The sequence below is a fragment of the Terrapene carolina genome, unplaced genomic scaffold, assembly GCF_002925995.2.
Source record: "Terrapene carolina triunguis isolate 2854851 unplaced genomic scaffold, T_m_triunguis-2.0 Scaffold130, whole genome shotgun sequence".
NCBI classification, from domain to species: domain Eukaryota; kingdom Metazoa; phylum Chordata; order Testudines; family Emydidae; genus Terrapene; species Terrapene triunguis.
In genome coordinates this window covers 4,195,866-4,216,604 of record NW_020664481.1, presented here as the reverse complement: position 1 = coordinate 4,216,604, position 20,739 = coordinate 4,195,866, and the positions used below count along the sequence as shown (strand labels likewise).

The following is a 20,739-nucleotide window of genomic DNA, read 5'->3' as shown; positions in this document are numbered from 1 at the left end:
GTGTGTGTGTGTGTGTGTGTGTGTGTGTGTGTGTGTGTGTGTGTGTGAAGAACCACCCTGCAAGCCACAATTTGCATTAAGAGGCATATACATTGGTGGGTGATTAGGCAAAGAAAAGTATTTACCTCTGTACTTAGCCAAAGGAGGAAAATTGCTTTCAAGAGCATAAGTGAAGTTTTAATCTCCATGAGCTCATCAAATGAATCACTGGAACAGGAGAATTGCAGACACGCTAGTCAGGTAAATCACTTACCTTCACAACTTATGAAAGAGACACCTCAGCTCACATTTTTTTACTCATCTAAATCTGCAAAGCTTCATTGGTTAGTCCAGTGGTTCTGGACCGACCACTCGCGGGGCAGCTTGCAGCCCAATCAGCACACAGCTTCAGCCCATGTGGCAGGCTCAGGGCCAAACAGGTAGTATAGCTGTTGTGCGGGTAGGGCCCACATAAAACACAGAGCGCTGCATATGCAGCCCACAATGGTAAATAGGTTGAGAACCACTGGCTTAGTCCAACGCAGGCCATGTTAGTGGGCAGTCTCCAACGTTGACGGGGCACATAGGCCGAGAGAGAAATATAAATAATATTGATAGTTTGTTCTATTGCACAGCACACATACACACCCCTATGCATACCCAACACATGCATTGATGTATCAGCGTGTGGTGGGGCCTACCGAGGTACAGATTTTTTTTTAAGACTGCCTAAAATTGAGCCCCCAAATCCTTAGCCAGACTCCTTCAAACTAAGTGGCTTCTTTGCAAAAGTGCTGACCACCCAGCAGGCTCCAATGCAGGGCGGGAACCAGGCCACTTTCGGGTGCCTGTGAAGGGAATTCGGGCCGGCCTTTGGGCACTGAATGTTGGGGTGGGGATGGGGCGAGAGGTGGGGGACCGGTGTATTTGTTAAGGAAAGAAGGCATAGAAAGCCGGCTGCTGTGTATGTCAGACAGAGGTAGCATGGCCCCCCAGCCGGACGGGCCAAGACAACAAACACAGACTGCCATGTTTTCTCCGGTTCCCCAGACCCCCTAGCTAGGGTGACCAGACAGCAAATGTGAAAAATCAGGATGGTGGTGGGGGGTAATAGGAGCCTATATAAGAAAAAGACCCAAAAATCAGGACTGTCCCTATAAATTCGGGACATCTGGTCACCCTACCCCTAGCAGGGCACCCCGGCCTGTCCCTGCCGTGCGGGCCGCATTGGGAACGCTCCTCCCGGGAACAACCCTCCGGCCTGTCAGCACTAGGGTGACCAGCTGTCCCGATTTTATAGGGACAGTCCTGATATGTGGGGCTTTTTCTTATATAGGCGCCTATTATCCCCCACCCTGTCCGGATCTTTCACACTTGCTGTCTGGTCGCCCTAGTCAGCACCTCGGACAGCTCCAGCCCTTAGGCCGGCGCCCGCCTCGCTGCGCCGGCAGATGTTTGTGCTAATTAACACCCCCCCCCTCCATCAGCGTCCCCACCCCGTCCCCTGTGTGCAGCCCAGCGATCCGGCGCCGCTCCGCTGGGAGCCCAGCGCCCCTTCCCCAGCTGGTCTCCAGCACGTCACGATTCCAGCAGCTGCCCGATCCGGGGAGTAGATCTGCGCCCCCCCCCCCAAAAAACCACCCGTCTGAGGAACCGAGCAGCCCGTCACGTGGTGGGGCAGGCGGCGGGGGGTATATATAGCCCTGCCTGGAGGGCTCGCAATGGTTTCGATGTGCGAGGGGATCCTGCCACCTGCTGCGCTTGGGACCAGCGGCTGAATTCTCCAGAGAACCGCAACTGTGAGTCCCCCCCGCCCCAGGGCTGTGCCCGGGGCCAGGCCAGGGTGCCTCCCGGCAGACACGAGGCTTTGGCTGGGCAAGGGCGATGCGGGGCGCTCCTTGGCTTCCCCTTTGCTCCCGAAGCCCCTCGTCCAGCGGCCGCAGCTAAGCAAACTTGGAAGGAAAGTTACATCCCCCCGGTCGATGTGACCGAAGCTCTGGGGTGGCTGGTACCCCCCGGGGCAGGGCTGGGGCGAGCCTTGGGCGCCCGGCTTTGAGGGCGGAGATCTGGGGGAGTGTCTATCGCCTCCCTGCCCGGTGTTAAGGGGACAGGGCTGGCTCCTGGCCGCGCGGGGAACCGCCCCGGGGAGAGCTCCGGGAGCTCGATGCGGCTCGCACGGGGGAAGGTGCCTGGGTCGGGGCTGCCCGTGGCGGAGGCTCGCCGCGCCCCGCTGGCTCTGGGTAACCCCTCCCGGGCTCTCTTCGCAGGCGCCCAGCCCCGGAAGCAGAGGCGATGAGGAGCAGGATGATTTCGGCTGCCTCCGTCCTCCTCCTGCTGTTTCTCCCGTCGGAGAAGGGCTCCCCGCTGGAGCGGCCCCGGGGAGCTGCCCCGCAGCTAGCTCTAGTCACCGATCCAGCCTGGGAACTGTGGCCGAGGAGACCGCGGCTGGGGGCCAAGCCCCCGATGCCTTCAGCGGGCACAGAAGCGGGGCCCCCCTCTCTCCACACACCACTCGGGCCCTGCGAGGCCGGGGGCGCGGAGAGCCCCCCGGAGCTGCGAAGGAAGGAGCGATCGCCCTACTCCTCCAGGCGGAAAGACGGCAGACCCAATTCCCTCGACCTGACCTTCCACCTCCTGCGGGAGTTCCTGGAGATGTCCCGGGAGGAGAGACTGGCCCAGAAAGCCCTGAGCAATAAACTGCTGCTGCAGAACATCGGGAAGTGAGGGCGGGCTGGGGGAGGAGAGAGGGGGGGTGTTTTTAGGTTGAACATTTAAATTTATTCTTGTAACAAGTGTCAATGCTGGCGGGGGGGTCGGCCCGGCGCCCCTGGGGCGCGAAGGGGACCCGGAGCGCGGGGCCAGGAGGGTCGGGGGCGGTATAAACCCCCCCTGCTCCTCCTTCGCCCTTTGGGCGGCGGGGGGTCGCTGCCAGGTGTGCGTCCCACGGGGCCAGGTGTGTTCTCGCTCCGTCCCGCGCCGCTGTTACCTGTGTTCTCTGTGTGCCGTGGATTAAAGCATCGCAGTGGGCGAGCTCGCAATAAACTCTATTTTAACAAGCCTGCTTCGCTTAACGCCCGCCGGCCCCGGCCGGAGCCCTGGGGCTTGCGGGACCCGGCCTGCGCAGGCACGATGCCAGGGGGATGGCCGGCCTCTCACAGCGGCGCCCTGAGGTGCTGGGGACGCACGGAGGGGGGCTCCCCAGGGCTGCCTTTTCCTAGGGGGGCAGGTTCGAACCTCCGACAGGGGCTGGATTTACACGGAAAGTCGTTTGTTGGCATTTCGGACCCGGCTTGACTCCGGCGTTCCATTGGCTCCACACGACCCTGGTTCAGAACCAGAGTGAGACGAGTCCCCGAATGCGCCCCAGGCCGGCAGCGCTGGCCGGGGCACGGATCCTGCGGGGGGGCGGGGCGGGTCCTTGGCACAGCCAACATCCGCCCCGGTTCTGAGCCCCCCGCGGTCCCGATGCACAGCAGAGGTCATTGCAGCTACCCAAAGCAGAGCTGGGTGCGGTCGGGGTGTCGTCTGTCCCGGGGGGCGGGGCGGTGTTTGTTTAGAAAGACACGTTCCCAGATGCAGGGACTTACCCCCCAAAGCTAACTGGAAAACTACAGCGAAAGGCTGCCAGAGATCCCCCCCTCTGGGGTGTCCCAACTGCTTTCCCAGTGACACGCTGGGACACCAAGTGCTTGTCAACCAGCATCTAATTCCATCTGACCCAGCTGAGATTTCAGGCAAAATCCCGGACGTGATGCCAGAGGAGTATGCCTTGCTGAAACCCAGGGTGAGCCCACAAAGCCACCCTACAGTGGCAACACGTCTTCCCAATCCCTTCCCTCCTCCCTTCATGCCCATTTCTCCAATCCCGGGCTGCCCGCTACTGGCACAGATACAGGCAGACAGTGAGTGTGCGGCGGCTTTGGGGTTTATTTACATGTACATTTCTTTGTACATTATCTGCAGCCCTGGGGTGATAAGTGACCACGCTGGCCTTTGCTCTTCTAAATGTAGACAGTCCAGCTTCTAGCAGTCCCATGCTGGCACATGCCACGGGTCACTTCCTCCCATGATCCAGTCTAGCTGCCTTCTCTTCTTCCAAACAAAAATCCAGATGGGTGGACGGGTGATTTCAGATCAGAAAATGTCACCAGGGAAACAAGACACTATAACTCTGTTGGGTTTAAGCTATTGAGCGTGGAAGGTGGGCCTGCGAAAAACCAACACAATCGTGTTAGAGGTCTGACCTGGTTTCTCTAGTGTCTGAATGAAAGACATTCACACAGTAACATCAATGTCCATAGAGTCCATTTCACGGAAATGGAGTTTAATGCTAAAAACAAATGAACACCAGTACTGGGTGTCTAACAACCTTTTAGTCTCCCCAGACACTCCTGCTACACCAGGGCTCTGAAATGCAGGGAGGAAGACACTGCATGCCAGAGGCAGACACACGAAATATCTAAGGATTTTACATGGCTTTCCCATGACATATTTAATGCGGATTTTACATTTCCCTCCAAAGCACCCTGGCTGGAGAGCACAAACGCCATAGATGGCTGAGGCCAGAAGGGACCCTTCTGATGTGCAGGAGCTCACACTAGCCAAACAGGCTGAGAACTTCACTACAAATTAGAAACAAAAAGCCTGACTTTCAGCTGTGCTGGGCACCTACAACTTGTGTCCGATTTGTAGGTGTTCGGTGCCTCTGAATATCAGGATGCTAATGTATTAATTACTATTATTGAGGTAAGAAACCAGTGCGAATTACCCAGTGTCTCCCTGCCCAGTCTCAGCCAAGGGGGGCTCTTCCCATGAAAAAGGAGGGCCAGGGATTGGGGACAGTGGGGAATCGCCCACCCCAGGAAGCAGAAGGAGCTCTGCACCCACCTTGTCTTGACATCACAGAGCAGGATTGAAGTTACTCCCAAATGGAGTTTCACTGGTTTCTTCACTCTTCCCATCCACCACAGCGGGGTCCTGGAAAAGCAAGAAGGAGCCTATATTCAGCGCTGCTCCAAAGAGCAGAGGCAAGCGCCTCATTCCATCCCTTGTAACTCTCTAACCTGCTCTCTAACAGAGGGGGAGGGAATGAGGAAGCTCAGTGATCATCTGTGGTTCAGGGTATTATACCTGGCTTGAAACGCCACACTCCCAGCCCCGGAGAAGGCACACGGCCACTGAGTTCCAAAGGTGTGTCAGGATGATCACCCAGACCAGCACTGAAAGGCACAAAGCTACAGCCTGGTGGAGAATGAGACACACACACAATGCTGTGATCAGATGGGAATGTACAACTAACAGCAAGAGGTGCCCTCTCGGTAGGAAACATAGAAGCAAGCAAGGCAGGGGCTAGTCCAGGCCTCTGAATTGCCCTTCGTTGTGAGGCAGCCCATTCATTCCAGCACCAAAGCCCCCATGTCACGTAGAGATGTGGAGCCCCCTCTCGTTGACTGCTGACAATTGCTTACAGCAGCATTCAAGACTCATCAAAAGAGGTCTTTAGGAATCTCACCCCATTTTCAGTTTTCTGCAGGAATCATTTTGGTGGTGACCCTCATTGTGTGTCTATGCCACATCGTGTCCTACCCACCACCTCTGGCCTTAGCGGGCTGAAAGATGGAGTGCTCCTCTCTGACCGTCTGTTCTTAGAGAACCAGCTAGAGAGACTAGGACACTGAGATGCCCCTGAACAGTGGTTCTCAACTGTATCCATATTGCCCCTTCCACTCCCTTCCACTTAGCTGGGATCTAAACAATCCCGGGTTGATAGTTCATGGTGGAATGGACTTTCAGACAGGTTGGGTGCTTAATCTGTGAGTGCAAGTTCAGTAACTTGGTGCAAATCCATCCAAATAGTGTTTTCCATGAGCAATTACCTGATGCATGCACAGGCCACTGTCTGAGAATCTGTCCTCACAGTGCCTCATTATCTCCATTACAGAAGGGGAAACTAGCACCCATCTCTGCAAGAGCCTTTGAGATGAAAGGCGCTGCACAAGTGCAGAGCATCATTATATCGTAACAATCCTTCAGAAAGAGGAGGACGGGAACAGAGAGTCTAAAAATACATTTAGTTGGAGCAGGCAAGAGCAGTTCAGGTTCCCCAGCCTAGAAGGGAAATAAAGTTTGATCATCATGAAGCTTTTCAGGGATAATGCTTGGGAGTTATTCTGGAGTATTTTTTTAAAAGTACATTTTTTCCCATCTGTAAAATAAAATGTAAGAAATACCTAAAACCTGCTATTTCCACTGGGGATGGGAAGAATAGTTTCATTGTTAAAACAGGGCCATTTATGCACAGTCTGTGCTGGCAAAGAAGTGGTCAGTGATATTAACCCTTCACATGAGTGCACCTCAAGTTCTTAATGGGTGTAGGTGAATAGTTACATAGAATCTGGCCCAGTATCTCACAGTTGAGAGAAGGATGAAAAGGGAGCCAGTGGCTGCTTCCCTGATCCTGGACAGGTTCTCTTTGAAAAGACTGATCTTCAGAAAGACCTGGAAGTGTAATAACCATACCGAGGTGAACAGAGGTTCTTTAAATACATTAGGAGCAAGAGAAAGATGAAGGAAAGTGTAGGTCCTGTACTTAGCAGGAAGGAGAGCTAATAACTGATGTCATCAAGGCGACTGAGGATTTTAATGCCTATTTCATTTCAGTATTCACTAAAAAGGTTAACGGTGCCCAGATACTCAACACAATTAATATTAACATCAAGGAGGAAGCAATGAAAGCCAAAACAGAGAAAGAACAGGTTAAAGAATATTTGGATACGTTAGATATATTCAGGTCAGCAGGGTTTGATTAAGTTCGTGCTAGGGTACTTAAGGATCTAGCTGAAGCAATCTTGGAAACATTAGCAATTATCTTCAAGAACTCGAGGAATGTCGGTCAGGTCCCAGAAATCCAGAGAAGGGCAAACTTAGTGCCTATCTTTAAAAAGAGGAACAAAGAGGACCTGAAGAATTATAACCCAGTCAGCCTAACTTCAACACCTGGAAAGATACTGTCAATCAGTTTGTATGCAGCGAGAGGATAATAATAATAATAATAATAATAATAATAAAGGAGAAGGTTAAGAGGTGACATCTAAGTATCTTTATGGGGGAACAAATATTTGATAATGGGCTCTTCAATCTAGCAGAAAAGTATAACACGATCCAATGGCTGGAAATTGAAGCTAGATAAATTCAGATTGAAAATAAATTATACATTTTTAATGGTGAGAGTAATTAACCATTGGAACAATTTACCAGGGGTCGTGGTAGATTCTCCATCAATGACAATTTTTAAATCAAGACTGGATGTTTTTCTAAAAGCGTCTGCTCTAGGAATTATTTGGGGGCAGTTCTCTGGCCTGTGCTACCCAGGATATCAGACAAGATGATCACAATGGTTCCTTCTGGCCTTGGAAGCTATGAATCTTTAATAGGGTTATAAGCAATACCCAGCATGGACTTGTCAAGAACAAATCATGCCAAACCAATCTAATTTCCTTCTTTGACAGGGTTATCAGCCTAGTAGATGAGGGGGAAGCAGTAAACATGCTATATCTTAATTTTAGAAAGGCTTTTGACATAGTCTTACATGACATTCACATAAGCAAACTAGTGAAATGTGGTCAAGATTAAATTACTATTAAGTGGGTGCATAACTGATTGAAAGACTTTACTCAAAAAGTAGTTATCAATGAGTTGCTGTCAAAATGGGAGAGCATACCTAGTGTGGTCCCAGGGGGGCCAGTCCTGGGGACAGTACTATTCAATATTTTAATGAATGACTTGGGTAATGGAGTGGAGAGTATGCTTATAAAATCTGCCGGTAACACCAAGCTAGGAGGGGTTGCATTTCAAGAACTTTGGAGGACAGGATTAGAATTCAAAATGATCTTGACAAATTAGAGAATTGGTTTAAAATCATCAAGATCAAATTCAATAAAGACAAGTGCAAAGTAATTCACTTAGGAAGGAAAAACCAAATGCCCAATTTCAAAATGGGGAATACCTGGCTAGGTGGTAGTACTTCTGAAAAGGATATGGGGTTTTTGTGGATCATAAATTGAATACGAGCCAACAATGTGATGCAGTTGCAAAAAAAAGCTAATATAATTCTGGGCTGTATTAACAAGAATGTTGTATGTAAGACATGGGAGGTAACTGTCCCACTTTATTCTGCACTGATGGGGCCTCAGCTGGAGGACTATGTTCAAATCTGGGTGCCACTCTTTAAGAAAGATATGGACAAATTGGAGAGAGTCCAGAGGAGAGCTATCAAATGATAAAAAACCTGACCTATAAGGAAAGGTTAAAAATCTGGGGATGTTTCATCTTGAGAAAAGAAGGCGGAGGGGAGATCTGATAACAGTCTTCCAAATATGTTCAGGGCTGTTAGAAAGGACAGTGACCAATTGTTCTCAGTGTCCACTGATGGTAGGACAAGAAGTAATGGGCTTAATCTGCAGCAAGGGAAATTTAGAAAGTTTACCTAACTATAAGGATAGTTAAACTCTGTAATAGGCTTCCAAGCCTCCATCATTGGAGGTTTCTAAGACCAGGTTAGACAGAGACTTGTCAGGGATAACTTGATCCTGTCTCAGTGCAGGGGGCTGGACTTGATGACTTCTTGAGGTCCCTTCAAGCCCTATTTTTCCATAATTCTATTATTCTAACAGTCAGAGGATTGTTTCTGGGGTTTGGAGAACTCTGCCTGCAAAAGTAAGTGCCCAGTATGAAAATAGGGAAGACTAATATATGAAAGGTGACCAGCAATGGGGGACGATTCCCGTGCAACAGCTAGCATTCTCTTCCCTTCCCACTTCTGCAGGGATTTATTGCTGCAGCTTGGCCAGCAGCACTGTCTCCTCTGGATCTAAAGGACACAAGTTACACCAGGTTTTGGAGTCAGACCCATCACAGCTGCTGCAGTGCAGTGGTAGGGTGGTGCTGAACTGGTCTCAGAACCTTCCATGGGTAAGGCATTGAATGAAGATCCCACCCACCCATCCGTGGTGACTATCCAGAAATTAAAGATTCCAGAACATTTCCTGAATAATAGAGGGGAAACCCCCAGCACTTACATTTAGAGCTGTGAGAATAACAGGTTTTTCAGTTCACTGACAATGCCAAAAATTGGGGAGAGGGGAGGGATTATTTCTGGTCAAACTCAAGAAAAAATGTCCAAAATTTTCAGTGAATCAAAAAGTCCATAAAAAGATCATATCAGGCTAAACTAAATGTTTTTCTTCAACCCAAAATGAAATGTTTCATTTCAGTTTCAGGCTTCTTTACAAACCTTTTGGTATTGTTCCTTTAATAACATTAAAAGACATTTCTAAACAAAAAATGTCATTTCAGACCAAAAACATGGAAACATTTCATTTTGAAAATGCCCAAATCAAATGTGGATTATTTGGATTATTTCCGGGGGGGGGCGAATTCCAGCCACAACAATTGAGGTGAAACTGACACAAATGTTTCCTTGTTGCCAAATCTGCATTTTTTTCCCCATTAAGAAAAAAAAAACACGTGGATGAAAACTTGTTCCCAGCTCCATTTCGTTCTCTCTCTGGGTGTAACAAACTCTGGAAGTATCAGAGGGGTAGCCGTGTTAGTCTGGATCGGTAAAAAGCAACAAAGAGTCCTGTGGCACCTTATAGACTAACAGACGTATTGGAGCATAAGCTTTCCTGGGTGAATACCCACTTCTCAGTTGGAAGGTTTCCTGGATCACTTCCCAATGCCACACAATGTATTGCTAACGCACCCACACTAATGTGCAATCAATGGACACCCAGCCGGGGTGACAACCAATAGCCTCAAACTGAGGATCTCACTGACCTGGCTGGAGACAGATGCCACAGCTAGTCCCCACTCCGCGCTGCCTTTGGCGGGACTGGCACCGCAGTCGCTTGGGTCAACCTCCTTCTTGTTCCCGGCTGAGCTGTCCGAGGTGCTGAATGTCTCGGCTGGGACAAAGCAAGTGGCTTCCTCTGTCTCGGTAGCTCCCCTGCCCTGGGCTGCGGATTCAGCTGGGGCGTCAAGGGCATTTCCCGTGGGATTATTTTGGAGGGCAAGATTTGGGGCGATCATTGGCAAGGCGTTGCTAGACACGGCAGCTTCTGCCCCGGACCCCTGAGAGTCTACAGCAGCCCCATCTGGACCAGCTGCATCCTTCTAAAAAGCAAACACCAGGGAGGGGGAAAGGGAGGCAGCGAGAAAAGCTGTAAGGGAAATGCTCGGGTGGGGAAGGAATTTATACCAGATGCCTTCTAGAAACCTTGTCAAGAGATGGGCCGAATGACCTGACCAGGATTTTTCCTTCTCAAACATGTGTCAGAAGGGTGCTGCTTCAGGGTCCAATGTCTTTAATGACACCATTTATCACTGGAACAAGGGTGGGCTGCGGGCAGGATTTCATTAATCCTGAGCTCCTCCACTCCCTCAGCTCTGCAGCTCCTCTGTGAAGCACTTTCATGATAGCGTAGGATGGGGGGGGGTTAAATTGGGGGGGTGCAAACAGGTCTCAGGACAGTCACAACCACCAGGTTGCTCAATGGGGGGAGGGGAGGGTTCTGGTCTGGAGAAGATGAGGACCATTGGCCTAGACCACCCTAACGGGGATTATATTACACATGTGCACACTGACACGTCACACACGCTTGGCTATGCAGACACGCCTCCCTTGTATGTCACGCATGAGCGTGTCCCTGGCTTTTGAGAGGACAATCCTACCACAGCACGTGTGTGTCCCGGGTCCTTCCGCATCCCTGTTGTAGTGATCAGGAGAGTCCTGAAGCCATTACCTGCTGGGCAGTGCCCGGCTCTCTCTCAGCTCCCTCTTTGCCAGCTGGGACATCCGACTCCGCAGCTTGAGATGAACCTGGTAGTTTAGCCATGGCATCAGCTTCCCCAGCAGTTTCACTCTCAGCCTCCTTTAACATCAGGGCTTTTCCTTCGGCCTCCTCTTCCTTTCCGTCCGCAGCGACGTTCAGGGTCTCCTCTCTGCCCTCACTGTTGGCCACTTGCCCTTCTGCCACAGACTCTGCTGCTGCACCTTCAGCATCCCCCCACACCGCGTCTTCCTCTCCTTCCTCTGCCCCTTCTTCGGACTCATCAACTACAAGGATAATACATAGCCCTGGCAATGTGAAAGGGATGCAGACAGCACCTAGTCCAGATGGGCACAGACCCCTAGATTTCATAGACGCCGGCCGTCAGCAGAACTGTCAGCTGAGGACGTCTCAGAGCAGGGGAACCCCTCGGTCTATCGATTTACAGGGAAATAGGAGAATTACTGAAAATACCCAGCGGTCCCTCCCCAGCGTGAATGGATTCTGGGGAAGAACAACTCAAATGGGGATTCTGCTGAAGGGGAAGGAGCTGAGCTGGATTCCTGTTCCCCTCTCAAAGGAACTTTGGGGTCAGAGTTAGCCGAGCTGGATTTCTGTACCCAGAATGGAATAGAGACTGGAACCCTGATCCAAAGCCCATTGGGGTGAATAGGAACCTCTCCACTGACTTCAGTGGGCTTTGGATTCAACCCTGGGTGCTTCCCCTTAGGAGGAAAAGGTTCCCCAACTGAACACAGCACAAAGGTACCATGAGGTGCTGGTTCTGTGGCATCCTACACCGCGTCTCTCATTCTCTTTGCTCCCCAGCTGTCTCCCTCCCTGCCTCCCTGTCTCTTTCCTTCACTCATTCATGAGAAATGCACCCAATGAACACAGCACTGCACCTCCAATGCGTCCATCCCAGGACACAGAGTGGAGAACCCCAAGGAGGCGGCTTCCAGAGGAGCAGCCAACAGGCCTCTGGTAGGTGTAACAGGGACAAACGTCCAATGCAAGGAAAAAGGCTCTCGGCTCCTCCCCGACAAAGACAGGACAACGGCTGGATTCTGACACCCTTGCTGATATTCAGGAGTCCACATTGTCCCACTGAAATCAGCGACCAGTGAAATGGACAAGGTGGCACAACTGGGACACAAGTGACATTAGAATCAAGAAAAGAAGGAAAGTTTTTACACTGGTTGAAGTAGCCCCCGATACCACGGTGAACGGAGCATTGTGAGCATACAGACAGACCAGCAAACCCTCCTCTCCAAGGCTCCCATTTCTGACCAGCCCGGATCATTTCCTCTCACCTTTAATGAAGTCCAACTGATACAGCACCCGCTCCTCAGCATTGAAATCCACAGCATAGTGCTCCATATTGTCATAACCAGACTCCAGCGCCTCCACTTCACAGCTCTGGGTCACCTCGGAAATTCTGGGAAAGGAAATGAAGATACGATCCCAGATGATCCAGTCCCTCAGAGAAACTGGGGTCAGAATGTGAACATAAAAATAGGGAGTTCTACTTACTTCTGTATGAGAACTTTGGAATTCTGAGTAGCCAGAAAAGGAGAAGAGAAGAAAGGTGAGATTATGGGAATAGAACTAAAATCAAGATAAAAACTTGGCGAGTCTGTGTGTGTGTGTGTGTGTGTGTGTGTGTGTGTGTGAGAGAGACACACACACAGAACAGATGGAGTTCCCACATAAGAACGGCCACACTGGGTCAGACCAAAGTCCATCTAGCCCAGTATCCTGCCTTCCGACAGTGGCCAGTGCCAGGTGCCCCAGAGGGAATGAACAGAACAGGGAATCATCAAATGATCCATCCCCTGTCGCCCATTCCCAGCTTCTGACAAACAGAGGCTAGGGACACCATCCCTGCCCATCCTGCTCCTTATAAAGGATACACACTGTGTATAAATCCAATACACCACATTTAGGGTTTGGCTTAATTGTGAACGCAAACAACAACAACAAACAAGCACAAAGCCCAGCCCAAGCGCTCTCCTCAAGCCTGGCTGTTCTTAGGATTTTCCCTACAGAAGCTGTCTGCTCAAGAGCCTAGTTTCCTCTGCCTTAAAAGTGGTGCCAACTCCTTATTCCAGAGCCACACCTTCCCGGACTTGAAGGATCTCAAGCAAGAGGGTGACTCCAAGCCATCAAGGTGTTGGTGGGAAAAGGAAGACATGACTCCATTCCCATGGCACTGAGTTGCAAGTCTGCCTTGAAAAGCAATGATTGCTTGTATTTTAAAGCCAGTCTTGTCCTACTCATGACTTCCCCCTACCCTGTTCATCTCTTGGCTCTGGGAAACAAAGCATACCGGTTCTCCGTGGCAACAGGAGACCCAAGATTGAACAAGGGGACGACGGCCACTCAGCCTCCTCATACGTTACCTGCACAAAGACAGCCATCTGCAGCTCCTCCATGGACTGCAACGCTGCATCCACCAGCTTGGAGGATGACTCGGTGTGTTCACTGTACGACCTGGTGAGGGACTTCAGGTGCTGGGTCTTCTCCTCCTGTTCATAGGTGATCCTCTGCAGCATGATCTTCCTCCTCTCCTCCAAGATGGCATTCATGCGGTCAAACTTCTCACACAGAGCCTGCTTCTGGGCCTTGCCGTTATCCTGCTCGAAGGATGCAAAGAGCACAGTCACCAGCTCAATTGGCTTGGCTTAGACATCGGTTTCGACAGTTGATTCATGAGGTGCGGAGCCCGGGCTGAATATGCTTTTTCATTAGTAATACTAGATCTGAAATTTGTATTGAGCATTTCAAAAAAAGGATTCCAACACCCCCCAAAGCTATATAGGACGAAGCGTGATTTCATAATTAAAGCAAAGATCTGGGTAGAGCGAAGTGAATCTTGGAATTTCCATCCCGTGGGAAATTCTGATATTTTGACATTTGCTTTAGTTGGGATGAAGTTGAAATCTCAAAAAAATTCACCCAATGAAACATTCCAAAAAATGCCAGTTTTGAAACATCATTTCTGGAGTTCATTTCCTGTGCCACAGACAAGTGACTCCCATAATGCACTATGCGGCTCAGTCAGCTGAGATCAACATGCATCATGGGAGATGCAGTCCAGATAAGGAGCCTGCCCCATATGAGAGAATGGGAACATAAAACACCCAAACTACATCTCGCATGAGACTCCACAGTTCTATAGGCAAATACAGTTTAATGTTGGACTGACTCAAAATGAAATGTTTCAGGTCAGCTCACCAAACCAAAATATTTCAAGCTGGGTTGACTGAAAGCAAAATGAAGTATTTCATATCTTTTATCCCAATGGAAAATTTAAAATATTGAGCAAACACAAAAAACAGCAAAGACCTTTGACCTTGCTGAAACTACAGGTCATTTTGACAAAAAATTCCTGAGAAGCTTAGCTGTGGGAGTCAGGACTCCATGGTTCTAATCCCAGATCCACCACTGTGTGATCAAGATACATCCCCACTGCTTCGCAGCTTCCCCAACTGCAAAAGGAGATAATGAACTTCTCTACCGCACGGGGAGGTTGGGCGGCTTAATTCATTATTGCCAGTAGAGCCCTTTGACAGCCTCAGATGGAAGGTACCTTAGAACGATATCTTAGGCACTTGGCCACTGAAATGCAGCCCCACAACAGCCAGCTAGAGAAACATCACTCATTGTATCACAGTGCAACGAAAAAACTATTAGGACATAACAGCAAATTCCTGTCATGGAGTGTCCATGCAGAGCAGACCGGGACTTTGGTTTTCCAGGTCATCTTCAAATGCAGCAAACTAAAGGAAAAATGCATCTGTGCCAACAGCGGAGCTTCCAAACTATCTGGGCCTAACGAGCTTCCCCTCTCTGAGCTCAGAACTGTTTTATGGGGCTCCCCCTCCCCCCCAAACAGGATCCTGAGGACCTGCATGCAGTACCTCGATGTTCCTGCATGTGCCTTGCAAGTTATCGATGAAGGCCTGGATTCTGTCATTGGTGGCCACAAGGGCTCCAATCCCATCTGTCAGCGCAGACTGTGGGAGAGAGAGAGAGCGCTCAGATTATTTACCATTCAGCACCGAGAACATGGCCAGCAACACACAAGACACCAGGAGAAGATGGTCCAAGCTCCAAAGAGCCTGCCGCTGTCACAGCCCATTCCCTCGTTCACTACCACCCTGGTTCCCAGCACAGGTGCCTGCGGTGGTGGAAGGCAAGCGTCACATTTTCAAAGACAAGAGAGAATGGCTTCATGCTGTCACCATGTGTGTCGTGTTCCCGAGCACCTCTTCCGGGGGGGGGCTGGATAAATAAGACATCAGTATCTTCCCACCCCACCCCAAGACCCATCTAAGTCTCTGTACATCTGCTGACAGCACTGTCCCCCCAAAAAACATACAGTCTGGCTTTGAATTTCTCTCACCAAGTGCAAGTTAGAGTGTAGGACTGGAATCAGGAGACCCACAGCATCCTGATCCCAGTGTGACTTTGAGGAAGTCATGGTCTTACCTCCATACCTCAGCTTCTCCATCTGTTAGAAGGAGATAACATGTGCCTGACAGGGGTGTTGTGAGACTTAATTAATGAGCATAAAAGTCTTTGAGATCCTTAGGTGGACAGTGCTGGCATACTGTGTGCACCATCTCCCTACCTCCCCCACACCCCAATGAACCTCTGGTCTATCTTGTTGCATGTTCTGCATGGTCCCTATGTACTAGTGGGGTGAATGAACAGTAACACTGAACTCAGCACCTGAAGCTTCTGAACGGTCTTCTCTAGTGGACAGGACCTACACTGGATGCAGTGGGAGAGCTGCTGGTATATAGGCATAATTTTAAATCTTCATTTTGTCTAGTACCCTCGCAGCAGAGCCTGGAGTGGATAAAAGTCTGCACTCTGTAAGAACAAGATGCCCAACGTTCTCCCCTCCACCCTGGTAGCAATGATCCAGGTACCAGGCACCCCTGTGAGCAAATGCCAGGGAGAGGCCAACCTTCTGTTTCATGTAGATGTCCGACAGGGGAGCTACTTCACACTCCTTGTGCTCCCCGAAGACCTTGCAGAGGGAGCAGGTGGGCACCCCACACGTCATGCAGTAGATGTTGATCTTTTCTTCCTCATGCTCTTCGCAGCTTGGGTGTTCTGTCTTTAACAGAGGTCTGGAGCTAAATGGGGGGAGACGGCATATGAGAGAGGCGCGGAAAAGTGGAAAGTCAAGATGGGGTTTTATTTTTTCTTCCTCCTACCAGTGCCAAGACCGGAAGCCCGATAGGGTAGATGCTGAGAAGTCAGTACTGAGACCCAGGCTCCAGGGCAGAGGTGGGCAAAGTACGGCCCACGGGCCACATCCAGCCCGCGGGATCGGCCTGCCTGGCCCTTGAGCTCCTGGCTGGGGAGGCCAGCCCCCGGCCCCTCCCCTGCTGTCCCCACTCCTCTGCAGCCATGCCGCCGCGTGGGCAGTGCTCTGGGCGGCGGGGCTGCGCGCTCCTGCAGGGCAGCGCGGCAGGCTCCGGTGGGAGGTGTGGCTCCAGACATGCTGCTCAGAGCGGCATGGTAAGGGGACCGGGGCTGGGGGGTTGGATATGGGGCAGGGGGTCCCGGGGGGCAGTCAGGGGACAGGGAGCAGGGGCGGTTGGATGGGGCAGAGGTTCAGGGGGGCAGGGGACGGGGAACAGGGGGGGATTGGATAGGGGGTGGGGCTCGGGGGGCGGTTAATGGCGGGGGTGGTCAGGGGACAAGGAGCAGGGGGGGTTGGATGGGTTGGGGGTTCTGAGGGTGGCAGTCAGGGGGCGGGAAGTGGGAGGGGGCGGATAGGGGCCAGGCTGTTTGGGGGGCACAGCCTTCCCTACCCGGTCCTCCATACAGTTTCATACCCCGATGTGGCCCTCGGGCCAAAAAGTTTGCCCACCCCTGCTCCGGGGCAATGGAAACCAACCAGCTGCAAAGGTAGGTGAGCTGTGCCCTCTGCTAGGAGTTCTGCACTGGTGTTCGCACCAAAGAGGCTCACCTCATTTCCGTCCTACCAAAATCAGCAGGAACAGGAAACGAACAAGGGGAGGCAGCATCCAGTGGATGGAAGGAGGTCAGGAGATCTGGGTTCTGCTCCCAGTCCCCAACTGAGGGCCAGTCACTTCCCACTCTGTGCCCCTCACCCCCTTGGTCTGTCTTGTCTACTGACGCTGTAAGCTCTTCGGGGCAGGGACTGTCTCTCACGATGCGTACGTACATCAACGGGGCACCCCAGCTCTGCTGACTTTAGTAAGGAAGTGTCCCCCCTTTTTTACTTCTGTTAGCCCTGCAGAGCCAACCCAGCTGAGAGCGGGGGAGCAGGGTTCTATTTCCGATCGTGGGTCATCAACAGAATTGTTTGCTACGTTCTACTTGCAGACGTGCAAACGCCCCGGAGGCAAAGGTACTATAGAAAGCAGTTTGGCCTGTAAGACCTTTAGTACAAGGTGATGATGCATGAAAAGGAAAGACCCCAGTTTTTCTCTCAGATCCCACAGTGAGTTAACAGTTAGAAACACTCTTTTTTTGGCTTATAAAGTGGGCACCTTTGATCTGGAGTTGCCATCTCATTTACACAGAGGCAGTCGAGTCTGTCGTAATCTATGGAATCGAAGCTCTTATGCAGAAGACCTTGATTAAAGAAAACAGCGACAACTAGAGACACAAACAGGCTGATTTTTAGCTTTGATTTCTTTCTTTACCAGGGAGTGGAGCCTGTCTGGAACTCTATACAGTACACAGAGACCTCTAATGGCGGAATAATATTTTGCAAGGAGACACATTACAGAGTTTGCAGGCTGTACTGATTCTCTCTCTCTCTCACACACACACACGCACACACAGCGTGTTGGATACCTTGCTGACTCCTGTTTGTAAATATCAATGATGTTCTCCACTAGTAGATTCCTCTGTAGGCCATAGACACCGTGCCTGTCCAGCACCACTTCATGGCGACAGGATGGGCAGCGAAAGCGGCCGGCGGAGCCCAAGGTTGTCCCACGAGACTGAAACACAAAAAGGATCGTCATTAGATGCCGCTACAGGTGGGCTGCTCACCTGGCCACAGACTGGTTTGGTAGGAATCACATGACCCGAAGCACCCTTTGCAAACCTGTCACATAGGAAGCAAAATGAGAAGAGGGGGCACTTTTAAAGGGAGGGATTGCAGTGCAGCAGCTAAGTGTAAACACAAGATATTTAATAGCCCAAAGGCAGGTGATGAAAATCCCCCAGGACAACAGAAGGATTGGAATAAGTATATGCACAACCCCTCAGCTATGCTGAGCCATCTGCACATGACTCAAGAAGATAATTCTGGTACTGCTACCAGAAAGAAAACCTTCTCTTGAAACATTAAGTTATTCCACTCAGTTAATTTCAATCAGATAAGGAATTAGCCCTTCAACGTCAGTGGTGATCAGCAGCAAAGAGCCATGAAGGAGTTAAAAGCTATTAAAACTTCAGGGTGTATTATCACCATGCCCAACATTCCTGCATGCTGTGATGTGAGAACGTTAACACTTTATGCTGAGGGAGATCCTGATCCCATGGCCCAAGCACAGGATTCAGAGCATCTATATTGTGATCATGGCTCAAACAGACTCCCAGCATAGCCTTGTGCATGTCACTTCACCCATCAGTGACTCCATCTTCCCATCTGTAAAATGGAGACAGTAAGACTTACAGACCTGTCTCAGGGGTGGTGGTGCTTCTTAATAAAATGCCATGTGTCATTATGAATGCCCAGATTGCCACCAAAGAAAATGATGTATTACTGAGCTGCCAACGTGCCAGCCCATTCCTTATGAACACACTAGAATAGTTTTTCCTAACATGTTTGGCATCAGCAGCCCCTCATGTCTATTGACAGCTCATCCACATTTCTCGCTCTTGTTGTGCATAAAGACATTGCTTGACTTTTTGGGAAACTTTAGTCATTTTGTTAGAGGCCCGTTAAGCACAAACTTCTCTACAACACTGCTAGGTGTGTGTTATAACTGCCTGGAGCAGACAACCATCATAGCCACTACTAGATCTCCTCTTTATAGTCTCTTGCCCCAGAAATGGAGCACTTAGCATTTTCATACATTTTAAAAGGACATTGGTCCCTTAACAGGGGAATCAGATGCATGAGTAACACAAGCTGGGTCCCTCCCAACTTTCTGCTCAAGCTTTCTATACATTAACTTTATAGACACTATTCCTTGTTTTTTGGGGGGGGCAGGATGGGGAAACATGGGACAGATGTAAAAGGATGGTCTTGTGGTCAAGGCACTTGACCGGAACTCAGATGATCGGCATTCTAGTCCTGGCTCTGCACACAGGCTCCCGGTGTGGCCTTGGCCAATTCATTTCACCTCTCTGCCTCTGCTCCCCATCTGTGAACAGGGGATAGTTCGCTCCTACCTCACAGCAAACTGGGCTGTTAAAATCATAGTTTCTGAGGGTCCCAGGTCCCTTGACAGAGGGAGCTAACACAGCCCTGACCAGCGGGAAAGGAGTTCAGTGGTTTCCTTTCCTTTCCTGAGAGGATTGTGTGTGTGAAAATTTAGCAGAAGCTGGAAAGGGTTGATGAAGAGGACAATTTGGGGGCACTTCCCTTTCCTACCCAAATGATCCATCCATATTCCAACCGTGTGATCTCTTCCTGCCTACTTACAAACACAGACGCAGGACCCTGCAGTATCAATTGGATTAAATAAATAAAAAAAACCCTCTCCCTAGGAGCAGAAGGCTGCAACTGGGATTACTCACCTGAAATATGTCATTTGCACATTTCCGGCACAGGTTGTGCTGACAAGGCAGGATTACCACAGGTTTGGTGAACATCTCCAAGCAAATAGGGCAGATGAGCTGCCTCTCCAGGCTGTCGATGGGGTGATCCCGCCGATAGGAGTTGTATTCCATTTGGATAGACATGACAAGAAAGCCAATGCAGCCCTCGACTCTCCCTGCTCCCCCAAACCCAGCAGCACTCAAGCAACAGAGCAAGGAAGCACCGAGGAAGAGCACAGGAAGATATGGAAGGGGAAAGCAGCCTGCCACACAGATTAAGTGCTGGATGCAGCTGTTGGCCTGGTGGTCTCTGGGGCTCTGCTTCAGCTCCACTTTAGGACTCCGGGAATTTGATGGCGGAGGCTATTCCCATCTCATGTTACTATTAAGGTTCTTGCTCATCTCTGGAGGGAAAGGCGGCTCATTCAGTCTGACTTCAGAGCCCAGTGTCAGTGTATTACCCAACAGAGACGTCCACTATAGGTGGTGAAGCGAAAAAGGACTCAAGCACATTTAAATTAGTTCATACAGAGCTAGGGTGCACACATCCAGGACGCATAAGCTCTTTGGAACAGGGGTTTCCCTAGTGCAAGGAAGCCTTAAAATCTGACTGTTTATATTTCAGCAGCACTCAAAGGTCCCCAATGTGAGATTGAGAGCAGTTAAAAGTACAGCCAGGAGAAAAGCTCAGCAGTTTGATTAGGGGATGGAGCGAGGGTTGCATAATGGCTACTTCTCCTACCACAGCAGCAGTAGACTAACTGCAGGATAAATCTTGATCTTGCACAGCATCCATTACTGTGACTTAAATAAGAGGTTGCAAAGTGAGGAAGAATGATCCAGTGGTTAGAGCTCTAGCCTAAGACTTGGGAGATCTGGGCTCAAGCCCCTGCCACAACCCTCCGGAATGACCTTGGAAAGTCACTTATCCTTTCTGCCTCGGTTTCCCCATCTGTACAAGGGGGACAATCACACTGCCCTCCCTCACAGGGTGTTGTGAGGATAAATACATTAAAAGATTGTGAGGTGCTCAGACAGTATGGTGTTGGCAACCATGTATCTAAGATGGAAAAGGAAACCTCTCCTTTTTAATGTGTTCTTGACAGATATGCGCAGTTTTCCACACCCTATGGATTCTTAGCTCTATCAAGGCAAAGATATG

The 20,739-nt window shown here is 50.3% G+C and overlaps 2 protein-coding genes across 2 annotated transcripts; one reads left to right on the top strand and one right to left on the bottom strand.

The window, feature by feature from the left end:
- The first annotated feature begins 2,271 nt into the window (after positions 1 to 2,271).
- On the top strand, positions 2,272 to 2,703 carry LOC112120393 (corticoliberin-like). The gene is made up of 2 exons (XM_024219449.2): positions 2,272 to 2,350; positions 2,459 to 2,703. The coding sequence occupies exons 1-2, from the start codon at positions 2,272 to 2,274 to the stop codon at positions 2,701 to 2,703; spliced, it is 324 nt and encodes a 107-aa protein (XP_024075217.2).
- Positions 2,704 to 3,986: 1,283 nt separating this feature from the next.
- On the bottom strand, positions 3,987 to 19,755 carry LOC112120390 (tripartite motif-containing protein 54-like). The gene is made up of 11 exons (XM_024219444.3): positions 19,557 to 19,755; positions 17,658 to 17,806; positions 15,787 to 15,958; positions 14,732 to 14,827; positions 13,211 to 13,444; positions 12,342 to 12,364; positions 12,122 to 12,246; positions 10,782 to 11,095; positions 9,817 to 10,152; positions 4,867 to 4,956; positions 3,987 to 4,186 (listed from the first exon to the last, which is right to left on the bottom strand). Exons 1-10 carry the CDS (start codon positions 19,719 to 19,721, stop codon positions 4,879 to 4,881), a joined length of 1,692 nt encoding a protein of 563 aa, XP_024075212.2. The 5' UTR covers positions 19,722 to 19,755; the 3' UTR covers positions 3,987 to 4,186; positions 4,867 to 4,878.
- Between the last annotated feature and the right edge of the window lie 984 nt (positions 19,756 to 20,739).